Source organism: Hippichthys cyanospilos, chromosome 13, assembly GCF_059441005.1.
Source record: "Hippichthys cyanospilos isolate Australia breed blue-spotted pipefish chromosome 13, RoL_Hcya_1.0, whole genome shotgun sequence".
Classification (NCBI taxonomy): domain Eukaryota; kingdom Metazoa; phylum Chordata; class Actinopteri; order Syngnathiformes; family Syngnathidae; genus Hippichthys; species Hippichthys cyanospilos.
Window position 1 is genome coordinate 17,616,642 of NC_142381.1, and position 15,109 is coordinate 17,631,750.

The 15,109-nt window shown below is 35.6% G+C and overlaps 2 protein-coding genes across 4 annotated transcripts in view; both read right to left on the reverse strand.

Annotated features, from left to right (window-relative positions):
• Positions 1-830: 830 nt before the first annotated feature.
• Positions 831-11,683, reverse strand: st3gal5 (ST3 beta-galactoside alpha-2,3-sialyltransferase 5). Its single transcript, XM_088431369.1, has 8 exons — positions 11,535-11,683; positions 10,273-10,368; positions 9,597-9,714; positions 7,991-8,200; positions 6,976-7,112; positions 4,497-4,683; positions 4,004-4,162; positions 831-3,024 (listed from the first exon to the last, which is right to left on the reverse strand). Exons 1-8 carry the CDS (start codon positions 11,540-11,542, stop codon positions 2,770-2,772), a joined length of 1,170 nt encoding a protein of 389 aa, XP_088287495.1. The 5' UTR covers positions 11,543-11,683; the 3' UTR covers positions 831-2,769.
• Positions 11,684-12,351: 668 nt separating this feature from the next.
• The window catches only part of polr1a (RNA polymerase I subunit A), a 25,159-nt gene continuing 22,401 nt past the window's right edge, over positions 12,352-15,109 (reverse strand). For all 3 annotated transcript variants that reach the window (XM_088431367.1, XM_088431366.1, XM_088431368.1), the window contains 5 exons: positions 14,774-15,034; positions 14,442-14,642; positions 13,078-13,195; positions 12,835-12,999; positions 12,352-12,750 (listed from right to left, as the gene is read on the reverse strand). In XM_088431367.1, coding sequence (XP_088287493.1) covers positions 12,650-12,750; positions 12,835-12,999; positions 13,078-13,195; positions 14,442-14,642; positions 14,774-15,034 — 846 coding nt within the window. In that variant the 3' untranslated portion in view covers positions 12,352-12,649. The remainder of the gene's footprint in view (positions 12,751-12,834; positions 13,000-13,077; positions 13,196-14,441; positions 14,643-14,773; positions 15,035-15,109) is intronic.

Here is a 15,109-nt window from a genome sequence, read left to right on the forward strand (position 1 = left end):
ATATAAATTTAAATAGAATTCATCAATGTAAAAATAATATAAAATCATCAAATAAAAATATTGTTTGTTTCAATAACTGTTGATTGCTTTCTTTGTTCCTAAATATAATTTTTCCCCTGTAAAATACAACACACCTACCAAGTCGGACTCATTTTGTTCATGGTCTTCTTACTGAACTTGTAAAGTGTACATTTTATATTTTTATTGAACGAGCTGTCTAGCTTTTTAAAGCCAAACTATGTGAACATTCACCTTTGTCTGTCTTTGTGCAGGTGAGTACGTTTCCTGAAATTAAAACAAATGGGGTATGACTCAAACACCGATATTTGCTTCACATTTGTATTGCTTAATTTGGCAGCTGGTGCGTTCAAAGTTTCAGACCCTAGTATTGCTTGCCTTGCACGGCAATCTTGTCAAAGGTCTTATCACAAGGAACATGATGGTCTCATGGGCCAAGTCCGGGCAAAAGTGGATGTGTAATCAACTGTCTCCATGTCACTGCAAGAAAAAATGTTTTTTCAGTTGAAATTGTCTACTGTGGTTGCTTCATAGGGACACTGTCATCTAGGGCCAAGGTGCAATTGGGAAACTAGGGACAACTGGCGAATGGGCAATCATCATTATTGTTACTTTTTTTTCTTTCATAGACCTTAATTCCGCTATAGTTACCAATATACAGCCATCTTTTGCTCAGGTGAACTACTTGTCTGGAATTCCATTTATGATACACCCGAACAGCCAGCCTACTCATTTGAGTTGACTGTGATGTCCGTTTTGTCTCAACAAGACAGCAAAGTTGATTGGATCCAACAAAAACATGTGAGACATCATTGGAAAGGCCAGGATGCCCTCCGAAGAGGACACTCGGATTTATTAGGGTAGCTCCAATGAGACAAAAGTTAGAGACAAAAACAAACGTCCACATGAGTGGACACAAATTAAAAGGCTGTCTCAAGAGGGTATGCAAAAAACAACATTGACATAATTTTGGAAATGTTAAAAACGTTTCTTCTTGTATAATTAGACAAAAACAAACCAACAACATTTTGAAGTTCTTTCCCATACATTTATTTAGGTAAAAAGAACTAACAGTGCATAAAATGAGGGATAAATAAAACAGTTTATCAAGACATACCTTCATAAACATATTTTAATCAGTGCAGGCTAGTGCATTAGTCTATTTTCATTCATATCTACATACTTATGACACCAAAGATATTTCCAAATCAAAACATAACAAGGCTACTATTTCAAAAACGCACACACACACACAAAAAGCAGCCATCTCCCTGAAATCTATGAATAGTCACAGAGTAAACCACCCAAAACAAACAAAACATTTATAAATTAATATTTTTCTAAATTGGTAAATTAGCTTTACTATTCAAAAAACTTTTTGGAAGATAAATGTCGATTGAAAATTTAGGAAATGGACTCACAAAAAAAAAAAAATAAGTAGCATAATGATGTGCTAGTTGTATTATTTCTGAAAATAAAGTGGACTATACGTAGGACAGAGAATGTGTTTGTGTAATGCGGAAACAAATATTGATCTTTTCAGTAGTTATTCATTCAAATCTATATTGCAGATTTGTCAAATGTCAATATAAATGATATACTTTGACCAAGTATTAATTCGTGATGTGTGTATTAAAATAACAAAACAAAAAAAAACAAAAAAACGAATTTTAGTCCAAATTGCCCAACCCTTATTTTTACTGAAGGGGATGATCCACTTATTTCTAAATACTAAGTGGTTATGTTTACCTTAAATGAATATGACCATTATTTACCAATTTTCAGCAGTGAAAAGTTAATATTTTGTAAATACGTAATGTGACAACTGAATGTCTTTTCATTCAGTACTAACACCTTTAAAAAAAAAATTCCACTTGCTGCCACCTGAAAATGACGTGCTCTGTGCTCAAGGGTTGGGTAATGACCAATCAAAACTCAACCTTTTGGTCACGTGACAATCACCAGCTGAGCTCTGATTGGTCATTACCTAAGTCTTCAGCACTTGTCTAGAAATAGGCAAAATATGTTTTCAAACATATTGTACACAAAATTGGTTTAGTCATCAACTACCAATACAAAATAACTTTTTACTGCTGAAAACTGCTAAATAAGGTAAACACAAGGCATTTATACCAAAAATACTGCATGACCATATAAATTAACATATTAAAATATACAGCAGTCTCGAGATGATTGCTTAAGAAATATAGGCAGCTTGGAGGAATTCTTGTAAAGGAATGTGTTCATAGACAAATGGAAAATACTTTCAAATAAAGGAGGGAAAAATTGCCATTGGTCGCTTTCTGGTTGGTCACATGTTGTAAACTAAGGAGCGAAAATATAATGGAAAAGTAATGCTGATTTGACAGCACTATCAGGAAACAACTTTTCAGCATGAATGTTTCTTGCATGCTTGCATAAAACTATTTTAGTGTTTCTGTTTCAAAATATTGTCCGTGCACAGCACTGTTATGTCCTCCTGAGACACTACCTTGTGTCCACTTTGTCTCAACAAGACAGCAAAGTTAATTGCATCCCACCCAAACAAATGGCACATGATTGGAAATTCCACGATGTCCTCTAGTGAGTACACGAGGATTTAGTAGGGAAGCTCAAATGGGTTAAAATTTAAAAAAAAAAAAAAAAGAGAGAGAGAGAGACCAAAAAACTAATGTCCATTTCAGTGGACACAAATGAACAGATCTCAGGAGGAAATAGGCAAATGCTCAATGTACATAGTTTAAAGGTAAATCAAGGCAAGAAGGAGCAGTGAACGCCCCCCGTCAGGTCATCGATGGTTCCCTCTTTGATGAGACTTTTAAGAACTTCGGTCTCCTCGTTCACATTGTGCATCTTCTGCCACAGCATAAAACTCATCGGCAGTTGATCATAGTAATGCAATGGAGTTCTTTCCTGGGAGAGGTTGTAGCCAAAGCCTGCCAGGCTCACCTCGTCACACAGCAAACTACCTAAATTCAGTGCCGAGACACCCAGAGTAGGGACATTCTACACAGAAAGACAAAAACAAAGAAGAAACACCATTCTGAGAAAAAAAAAAAAAATATGTGACAAAAGTTCGCACCAATGACTATGAAATGATTAATGACTTCTTTGAAACTGAGAGTTTTCATTTTTCAGGGATGAAAAATTACTTCATTGCCATGAAAATTCTTCAGGTATAAAAATATTTTGTCTCAATTACATTTTTTATAACAATTTATTTGATATACTATACATGCAATACAAGTTATTGCAATTTATGTTAAGTTATTAGTTTTTAATGAATAACGATCTAAAGCTTACACATTGTCCAGTTATTGTGCATTTATCTGATTGTTTTGTTGACAGTCCCTGTAGTGCAGCTCCATCTAGTGCAGATGTGTCAAATTTCTACTTAAAACTAGTTAAAGAAAGTTTGTCTTTTGACCCTGTTAAAACTTACACTTACTGACACAAGAAAATACTACATATTTTATTTTTCCTATTCAACCATGAATCAATAAATAGTTTACGTTTTCAGTAGTTTCACTTAGGTGCATTCGACTATGTGTGGTCATTTTTTTAATGAACATTTGATCAGTGCGGCCCTCGGCTTATAGTTAATTTTTTCATTTGCCCCCCCCAACCATTTGACCTTGACATCCCTGAACTAGTGGATGCATAACGCAACCCCAGTCACTATTGTGGCTTCTGTTCTATGTGCCTTATAATGCGGAGTTCATTATATATAAAAACAGTTTTAAAAGGAGCCAGTCTTGAAGGTGCGAGTTATAATCCAGTGCGCCCATAACTATTGTGACTTTTGTGAGAGATTTCAGTGATGTTTCTAAAGTAAAAAAATAAAAAAAAGATCTGCTGTTTCAGAGTTCAAATATATATATATATATATATATATATATATATATATATATATATATATATATATATATATATATATATATATATATATATAATGTTTTATTTTATTTTTTTTTATAATTCTTACCTGGTCCCAGCCCCACAAGCGTGTTGTAGGTGGAGAGAATTTGAGTAAATCCAATGCAGTCTCTTTGATGACAAGGGGATTCAAGACTCTGAACCTGTCGCGTTCAAGGGGTAGTTCCTCTGGAACATCCTGCCAGAAGAATAGCCAGTCCCACAAAGGCTGAAGCACAAAACACACACGTATTACACAAATATTACTACTAATGCAGGATAATACACGGTGAACACTTTTATTTTTCAGAAGGAAAGAATTCTTTTTAACCACTAACTATGAAGTGTATTCTATCCCAGCTGGATCTTTTGACGACCATCGCTGTCAATGGCAGTGAATTAGTTAATGCTACTGCTTCCAAACAGTATTTCTGTCATAGTACAGTGATCAGTACAGTCATCAGTACAGTGATGACTTGTCATATCAGACCAGCTCGGACATTTACCGCAAAAAACAAACAAAACAAACAAAAAAAAAAAAACATACAAACAACGTTTCTCACCACAACAAGTTTGTTAATCATTGCAGAAATCCAGGTGACATCGGCGCTTTTATATATCACAGCTACAAACATCGTTTCCGGGTCTGTGTCAAGCCAGTGATTGGGCGTGCCTTCTGGATAACTCATCCTGATGCTGGTTCGATTCCCAACGTCAACACTGAACACTCCGAGAGGACCGCTGTTTAACCTGGGGTGACCGGGATAACAAAAGGGGGCAGAGTCTTGCATTAGCAACGTAATTATTGAACGTTTAATGGATTTAAAGTAGATTTTACAGCAAACGTATTCAAAAAGAATTTTAATATACACACACACATATATATATATATATATATATATATATATATATATATATATATATATATATATATATATATATATATATATATATATATATATATATATATACACACACACACACACACACACAGTCGGCCCCCGGTTTACGAACACCCTCTTTTACGAACATTTCGACTTACGAGCGTGGACCACGGAGTTTTTTGTCCCCCATTTACGTGCAAACCTTTCGTCTTACGAACAGTACGACATGCCGGCCATTGTATTAGTACATTTATTTTTGCTTTGCTACGTCAACTAAATCAGAAGTTGACGCTCACTACAGCAACGTTGAACGCTTTTGCTCTTACAATGTCACAGTCACTGTCTCAGTCACGGTGTCAGTCCCGGTCTCACTCACGGAGATGCTATTGGCCGGCTTCACGTCAATCACAGAAATGCCGATATGCTATTGGCCGAACGCCTTCATCTAGCTTGATGGCACAGCTGGTCGGGACGGAAGGAAGGAGAGAAAATGAGTCAAAAACGGAAGGAAGGAATGTTGTGAAGACTTTGCAAACTTTATCTATTAGACATGGCTTCTAAAATTGCTAGTGGTGGTAAAGGAAGAAGTAAGAGGATGATGACAATTGAAACGAAGCAGGAGATAATAAAAAAAAAATACGAAGGAGGCGCACGCATGGTTAACCTTGCTCGTGAGTATAGCAGTAACCGCTCGGCAATCTTCTAAGGGCAAGACTTTCCTTGCCGGGGGACGGACCTCGATCGACAATAAAATGGAGAGGCTTCTTCTATTATGGATTAAAGAGAAGGAAATCGCCGGTGATATGTTCTAGTTTGAGAAAAGTTCCCGTTTAAGAAAATAAATCAATAAATTCTGCGGGTTGGTCTCTGCTCCCCTCCGCCTCCACCCAGCTCAAGTCACGTCGCCCCAAAGGTAAATGTCATTTTTCCTTTGTACATTTATGTTATTTAATTTAACTGTACAGTAGATTATGTTACTCATTTTTAATATGTGTATAAAGTCGTGATATTTTTACCTAAGGTTTTTGCACGCGTTGCACGCATTCACTAATTAACATAGGTTTGGATTGCCCGTCATACGAGCAGTTCAAGTTACGAGCATAGCCACTGAACGGATTAAGTTCGTAACACGGAGGCCCACTGTGTGTGTGTGTATATATATATATATATATATATATATATATATATATCCCCCCAAAATTTGGATGTATATGAGTAGGCCTAATAATGTATCTGGCCTAAAAACAAACACAGTAACTGTCCTGAATAATATTGAAATTTTAATTGTATTGCAGCAGGATGTTTTTTTGTTTTGTCAGTTATGAGACTGATTATTAGCAGTCAGTACGGCGGACAATCAATATTTAGAGGCAATAAGCACTTAATTGCAAAATTTTGGCGGGAAATTTAAATGAAATTAATTCCATTGCTCATACATTAAAAAAAAACTCCAACTCTTGAGGGTGCTGGAACGTCTTCAATCTTAATTTGTCTTAATTTAACAACGTATTCAGTTATGTTTCTTTTATATGTATGTTTTTTAAAGAGAAAGTCAATCCAAATGTTTTATTTCCAATAAGTACAAATAAAGAAAATGAAAAATGTAAAATAAATAAAAACAGGTTATTCTGATAAAAAATAATAATAATAATACTAATAATAATGATAATGAAATAATTAAAGAGCAAAATCTACTTGATGTTTTAGCATCTCATTGGGGCAGCCATTTTCCTTCGACTGAACACTACATCACAGTTGTTTAGAGCTTACGTAACAACCAATCAAAGTTTATCTTGTGAAAATCACCTGATTCAACTAGGAAAACGTGAGCTGATGCTGAAAAAAAAAAAGGCCGATGCTGATATTGGTCAAAATGCCAAATTTCTGCACTGATCATCACCCATACCTACAATGCCAATTCTACTGAAGCGGGAAAGGTTTCTGTTCATTTGTGAAACTAACAATCGGGTCAAAACAAGTTCATCTGTAAAAAAAAAAAAAAAAAAAAAAAAAATCACTCTAGAAATGAATAGACCTGACTTTTTGCAAGTTATCTCATTTGTGCATGTAAGCATCCATGTCATGTGTTAAATTCAAACCAATGATTTCTTAAACCATAATGTCGTTCAGAAAACAAGTTTTTTGGAAGTGTACCAACCTTATAATTGTGTCAAAACGATTAATTAAAGGACCCAGCTCCAGGCCTTTCAAAATGCCTCCATTTCCAATCACCACGCAGCGCTGACATTTATCAGGACTCTTTTGAGACAAGGGTGTTTCATTTTGCTCGGGTAGCTTTAAAAAAATAAAAAGAATATTTAAAAAAACATCAGCGATGCAGTACATAAAAGGACAATACAGAGATCCAAATTGAGTAGATGAAAAGTAAAATGTCAAACAAAGCTTCATGAAGCACTTGTAATATTTTTTGACCCCTCCAGATGGCTCTTTTGATTTAAAGAAAAAAATAATAATAATACTAAAAAAATATATATGTCAACCTAAAGTGTCCTTTTGCTATCAAAATGAAATAACTTAATGATTAAAAAAATATTGTTCCACAAAAAAATAATCAATATAAAGTGTCAGACCTGGTCTCAAAAATAAGTAATTATAAATATTTGTACACAGAAAAATATTTTAAGATAAATTGCCCTCTTTTGGAGTTACAGTAGAGATCTGTTCGCAAAAATAAATAATTGACTTAATTTTTGATAAATTCTACATTTGTCCACAAAAAATAATCAACATAAAGTGTCAGGCCTGTTCTCAAAAAGAAATCATTATAACCAAATATTTGTCCACAGAAAAATATTAAACATAAAGTGCCCTGTTTTGAGATTAGAGTAGAGATCTCTTCACAAAAATAATTGACTTGACAGGTAATGAGAGATGGCACATGACAAGTTGATTCGAACCATTCTCGTATAGGGGAGAATCTGGCTTTTTAAAATAATGAATTTGAATCATATTTGTTTTAGGAACTTATATTTTCCTAAAACAACTAATTAATTCAAAAAATATTTTTAGAGGATTTTTGCATGCTTGTTTTATTTAAAATCTCAAAAACCCCCATTTGAGAACCACTAATCTCGAGGAGCAAAAAATATAAATGCTTCATGAAGCTTCATTTTTTCTTTAATGCTGTATAAGGATCTCTAAACATAAATCACCTGCTCAAGCAAAGATGGTACTTTTCCCCTAAGGCCCTTGAACCCAAAAGGGGGCGGATACTTGAAGAGGTCGCTTGAAAGAGGTGTGTTCTTCCACAGGAAGGGCTGGGTCATGTGACTGGAAGCGGGGAACCGAGCCAAAAGTCCCCGTCTAGTGCTTCTGCGGTGACATTCTCGTTCCAGTACTCGGTGAACATGTTGGTGCACTAACTGGCACACAGGTGACAGTAACACGGATTGAAAACAATGGCCGGGACAAGACAATTACAAAGACAAGCCACAACATGATGAAGGCGTGTGCGATCTAATTTGACAAGGTCTTATAAAATACATGCTTAATATAGAAGTTCAGTAGTCACAGAGAGCTACTCTTTTGGGACTAATTGTGTAAATGCTTTGGTAACCATTATACTAACTTATGTGAATTAACTCTTAAGGCAGGGGTTTCAAATTGGTTTTAGCTTGCGAGTCGCATAGAGGAAAATCTGTTCCCATATGTGGGCTGGCCCAATAAAATCATCTTTTTGGAGTGAAGGGAGAAAGCCGGAGTTCCAGGAAAAAACTCAAATGGGCTCGGGGAGGACATGCAAACTCCACACAGGAAGGCCAGAGCCAGTTGGATTCGTACACGGGTCCTTTAACTGTAAGGCGGACGTGCTAACCACTGCTCCACACCAGTGTGAAGCAAGATACATTAAGTTTGCAGAACTGCAATATTAAAAGTCATTCATATAGGTACAGTATATTGTAAAACAACATTTGAAGCCTTCAATCTTCTCAAAAGATGACAGTGCGCCTTATAATCCAGCACAATCTGCGAGTGTTCATTTTTGGGGGACAAAAAAAACAAACTTAATCGCCATTTAAATTCTTAAATTTTAACCTCTACATTTCAGTTATGCATGTATCTTTTCCAATTAACATTTTTATAACACTGTTGGAAATTTTGATACGCTACATACGTTCCTATTTTGGCAGAAAAGCACAGGTTTTTGAAAAAAGCTAGCGTGATTTGATAAAATTATTCAACAAAATGTTTTTAAATACACAAAACAACATATTTTAAGGTTTTTTGTTGCAATCTGGTTAAAAAATGTTTAATTTTTAACTATCATAATTACATTCTTTTAAAATCTTGATTCATCTTGGCACTGATCCAAAGAGTCTTTTAATGTAATTAAGAGGAATTTCATCCCCTTTTCTTAGATAGTAATTTCCACAAACCATATTTATTCTTAATTTCTGATTGTCTATTAATAAGATTTGACTGAGTTACACTGTCTGTTTTGTTGACTTTTTTTCACGCAGCTCCATCTAGTGGATGCATAATGCAACCCCAGCCACTACTGCAGCTTCTATTCTATGTACTTTATAATGCAATGCACCCTATACATGAAAACTCTTTTAATCCGATGCACCTTATTGTATGGAAAACACAATAGCTGTCCACTGCAGTGACCAATGACCCTGAAAGACTTTATTATGTTACTGTATTGCCAGTTTTTTCAACAGTTAAAAAAATATATAGTCCATACAATAAATAGTCCAATATATAGTCCAATAAACTAAATCAGCTTGAATACCGAGAGGGAAAAAAAAACCTCACCTTTTTATACTCAGGGTCAACATGCCAATCCAGAGGTTTAGGCGTGTCTTTCCCAGAACGAGTTGAAGCCATCACCAAACAAAGCACACAGAAACCAGCCATCAATAGAAACACACACCTAGAAAAACACATACAAAACAGAACGAACAAGACTATTATTTAGCTTAACCTCAATTTCCTTTTTCTTAAGAGAGCCTTTTACATACTTGAAAGTAAAAAAAAAAAAAAAAAAAGTGTGACAAATACAAACTGTCACATGCATTACAGTAAGATTGTAATCTTCAGTAACTGGCATTGTAGGCTACTGTAATTAACACCACCCGCATCCGGCGGTTTTGCTTGTCAAGTTAACATGTGAAGCAGACAGTTTTCTAATGTAGCTACCTGACCACATTCCAACTCACAACAGATGCGTAAGAATAATTCACAAGGGAAATGATAAATGGGTCATGGTTGTTTCACAACTCATTGGTTGCTGGGAAGTAATTTTTGGAGCCCTACTTCAACAGCTTGATGTATAGCTACAGTATATGAATTAATTAGTTATTATATTAAAAAATGCCATCCCTTGGCTTAAACACTGGAACAATGATCCAAAAATGGTCAAGATACTGCACAAGGGTTACAATTCTAATTTCATTTGAAATAATATTCATTTACATTACATGCACCTCACCTGTGCGCTACCCAGCGTTTTGGGAGCCTCATGTTCTCAGCGCTCACACCATAATAGGAAGTGATCCACTTTATCTGATCAAACAAGGATCTTGTCCTGTAGACATGAGAATAAAATTATAACTATTAGCCAAGCATCAACTCATCCATTTTGTGATGCCTTGGATATTCAGGATCATAGGCGGCAGCTCGCACCTATCCTGATGCTACAGTCTTGACAGGGAATAAATTAATCACAGGGTACATATAGACAGGTATTTTTTCAATTACATTTACAACCTTTGAATTTTAAAGGGATGCTAGATTTATTTAGACATCATCAGCAGTAATACTTTACTTTGACTACAATTAATTTGATAACTAAATTATTTTAAATACCTTTAAAAACTGTTTTGTTTTGACCCCTTGCTGTCAATTGAAAATGACATCGCATGTACTCAGGGCTCGGAGCAACCAATCACGTCTCATTAGCGAGTGGCCAAAACCAGAAAACATTTGAGACGATGATGAAAAAAGCCCGATGATGATATTCGTCAAATTGCCAAATTTGGGCGGCAATTATCGACCCGGGCAAAAATGCCAATTCTGATTGAGCAGGAAATGTTGTGTGTGCGTGTGTGTGTGTGTTTATTTTTGAGTCAAACAACCGGGTTTATAATTGGTCGTTTCCTGAAACTTGATGTGAGAATGTGATGTAATGTTCTGTCAAGAGCAAAAGGAAAAAATGTTTATAAGGATATTCATTGTTTATATTAAAAACAGTTATCAAATTATAAAGAAACTATTATTTTTTACTGCTGAGAATTACTAAATAACTAAGCTATTTAGAAGTGTATGCCCGTCCTCCTAAGTCCTAAAATTGGAAAATCGAATCTGTCATGAAGTCATTAAGAACGAAAACACTACAATTACTGATTTAAATATTTATTGATATACATTAATTTTAATTAACACTTGAATCACTAATAGTTTTTTAAAAACAAACTCGGGCCATTACCACAATAATTAAAATGGTCGTGTATTGTGTTCTCATCGCATACGCCTCACAACACGAACGGCGAATATGATCATGGAATGACAAATGAAAATTCTAACTATTGAGACTGGCCGCGTTGCGAAAATGCGGTAAATGTGAACATTGACATTTTATTAACGCCAATCACAATTTCCGTCCTTACCACATTACCACAAAACCACATTAACTCTTATTTCCCAAACGTTTGAGCACGTTCGGTCATTTTTTTTTCATTTGGCAGGTCTTACCTTAACATGGTGTATAATTCATCGTGTCGCGTGTCTTGATTCAATAAGAGTTGTTATTTGTGTGGCTCCAGTATTTGTCGCATCTCTTGTCGTTAGTCAATTCCGGTAGTTTTCAAAGGGGGCGTGGAACTCAAACCACACATTATCACGCGAGATCATGACGAGCCTTCTTAAAGGGAAGTCAACCCAACTGTGTTTTTTTTTTTTTTACAACGCCTTTTACAACCCTACTAGTCTAAAAGTGAGAATTTAGCGGCAAAATTCTCCAATTTTTATCCAGCTCGGGGCAGCCATTTTGCCACTGGCTGTCTACTGAAAATGACATAACAGCTGCTCAGAACTCAGGTAACGACCAATCATGTGCTGTAGATTTGGTCCTGAATAATTATAATTCCAGTTCAAGGTGAATTGAAGTAACACCAGCCCATTTACATATTCATTTCCTTATTCCTAGAATTACGTTTAAACTAGGCCAAATGGCAATATTCGCGTATGTAACTGGAATTACATGAAAGTCTGAAGAAAAACTACATCAGAGGTTTGCAAAACATGTCCCTCAGTATGTCTAAACAAAGAAAATAGATTGAAGTACTGTACAGAAAAATAATTCCTAATACAGTAAAAAAAATTACCTAAATTCCCTTTCTGAAAGATTTTGTACAATTGTATTGCTCCCAAAAGTTTAATACAAGTGAACGTACTTAATCTTTACAGGATTAAAAAATATATATATTTTATCATGCAATTTCAACATAAAAGTCAGAAAAAAAAACAAAAATTTTACTTTCATTGTTAAAAAACAAAGCATAGCACAATCTTGGGTAGAAAACCATGCTCACCTTTATCTTGGGAATCCAGATTAATGGAATCTTTTATGTTTTTTGGCATTGGGCCAAAACCCAATGAGTTACATTTTGAATAATTTTAAAATTCATCCAAAATTTTGACTTATGACATTGGCATGTTATTTTTACAACTTATTTTGCTCATTTTTAGCTTACATTTGTTTTACACAGTCATGATACTCAAGTCTCATATATTTTTATGTGAATTAAAAAACAATCAAACATGAATTTCCAAAATGTTTCTGTTGATTGCACAAAGCAGAGTCCCCTCTACTGCAGAGGTTGTTTGAGCTCAAAAAGTCCTGTTCCTCCTTTGACCACCTTCCCCACCACCAGGCAGGCCGATGGCGACACTAGTTGATCACAAGAGCCTTGAACAAAAACAAATACATAAATAAAACAGGTCTCCTGAGGATGTACTGAGTCTTTTCTGGTGTGTGTCATCAAACGCTCACCTAGCATAGTAGCCTGTTTGAGGAATTTGTAGCTGGTCTCAAAAGTCATCTGCTGCAGAGGAGAGGAATTGGACCTGATGGCAAGGCGGTTCAATGGCTTATACACCCCTTCAAAACACATATAGTCTGCTACGAGTGACAGATGTCTGGGGTCAACCTCAATACCTTGAAGACAAAAAAAAAAAAAGTGAGCAGTGTGGTTTCTGAACCAGTAAACACTTTGCAATGAGTGCATATGTATACCATAAACCGCAAAGACATCTTTGATTTCTTTCTCAATGACTTTGAGAGCCACTTCAATCCCATAGGTGTTCGCCATGGCATGGACCTCATTGGAATATAGCCTGTTGACATCAAGGATCTGGAGGATAATAGTCACAAAGATTATCACCAGAAGAGAACATTGTCATTAAACAAATTTCATTCATTGCCCATCCAGTTAAAATGGCATTCTGACATCTATACACGTTATTGGGAGCAAATTAGTTAATTGTATGTTGACAACAACATACAAATTTGACTACAATGTTGGGCTGGGAGAAAAAAAGTTGACCAAGTTGGGTAATCCAATTTTAAAAATAGGCCAAAGTTCGGAACCACAATTTAACAAAATGTCATCTTCATAAACCGTGATTACAGATGTATAGAGTTACTGCAATGGCTATAAGGAAAGAGGATATCATAAGATAGCGATTATTTCCGATTTAAAAACAACAAAAATAAAGTAATTTCCAAAGAGAAAAAGGCATATTACAACAGTACTTCGTGGGAAAAAAAAACATGCAAAGACAGACAGTCTTTGAAATATGGCTCCTGTGCTTGTTTTGGTGCACCACCTCGTGGCAGAATTGCTGTTGCTATTTGTGTGCTTAAAAACCACTTACTGATTCAGTAGGTAGCGAACTTTCGTTAAAGACAATATTAGCATGTGGAGCTTCCCAAAAAAATAAAATAGAACCTGTCACTTCAAATAATGAAGAGTGTTCAAATTTGAACTCTTTCAATGCCATAGACAAGATTCTCATCTCTGAAAATAGTAATAATATGTTCTCATCAAATACGTTTTTTTTTTCATTGAGGGTAGCTGATACCCTTGAATAATGTTTACCAAATGTAAGCCAATTGAGCACTGTTGTGATAACTGTGACCGTTGGATGGCAGTGTTTCCACACATATAACACAGCATACCAACATGCAATTCAAGGTATGGAATGGTAATCATTCTTTCATATGATACCACCCATATTTACATAGATATAGCAGACAATATTCTGTTTGTCTTCAAAGACGAGTGAAAATGCTAAGTATACTGGCCCTCTAGAGGTGTCCTTTTCAGATAACACTTGGCATTAAAAGAGTTAACTAAAAGAGGGCAGTCAATCACAGAAAAATGTAGACACATCTTCTGTTATTACTGTACACGTGTAGTGTACATATACCATTAAGTACATGTGAACTTTATGGATAACAAATGCTAGCTACCATTAATAGTAATCGCTAGCATATTAATGCTAACCCTGATTGCTAACCTGTTAGCATAGGCAATTTGTTGTTGTTGAGGTCTAATAATTCTTATGTTTTCAAAGACAAAATGAGTATTAACATACATCACTGTGCTCGAACATTTTGTGCATGTTGATGCCCTCTGTGTTGAGAACCATCTCTTTTTCTCCAGTCTTAGTTGTAGTCTCACTTAGCAGGCAACGTGTCAGGCCTTTGGTCTCCATGATGATGGCATTGTGGGCCAGTGTTGACACAACTGAGGTCAGGTCCAAATGGACTTTGCTCACTGGCAAAGCCAAGTCCACCTGTCAACAAAGGTGATGTCAAAAACCAATAGTTTGATTGCATGATAGATGAATATCTTAATATTTTACTGCCATTTTGAACCAATAATATTTGTACACGGGGCTCCAGTTATGTGAAAATGAAAACTTACTTCACACCAGAGTTCGTGCTTCAAGTCATAGCGGTAGGCTTCTATTGCTGGGTGGGAATTGAGAACTGTGTTCACTCTCATCTGATCGAGAGACTCTTCTCCTCCCGTCCTACTTTCTGCTTTTTTCTTTCCTCTCTGCAATTTCACGCTAGTGGACTCCACTTCAGACTCTTCAACACTCATCTCCACATTCTCCTGTGTCTCTTCTTCCTCCTCTGCGTAATCTTTATCCTCATTTTCCTCCTCGCTGTCATAATCGACCTACAGAGGAAGATAATAGATCTGATAAGTCCAGTGCAGGTGTGAAGTATCCTTAAAATTGACTGCTAGAACTGA

Excerpts from the sequence above, each read along its gene's own strand:
- st3gal5 (XM_088431369.1), bottom strand. Across the intron at positions 9,715-10,272 it reads AAACGCTGGGTAGCGCACAG|GTGTGTGTTTCTATTGATGG; the intron begins GTGAGGTGCATG and ends GTGTTTTTCTAG. Across the intron at positions 4,163-4,496 it reads TGATTAACAAACTTGTTGTG|CCTTTGTGGGACTGGCTATT; the intron begins GTGAGAAACGTT and ends TTTGTGCTTCAG.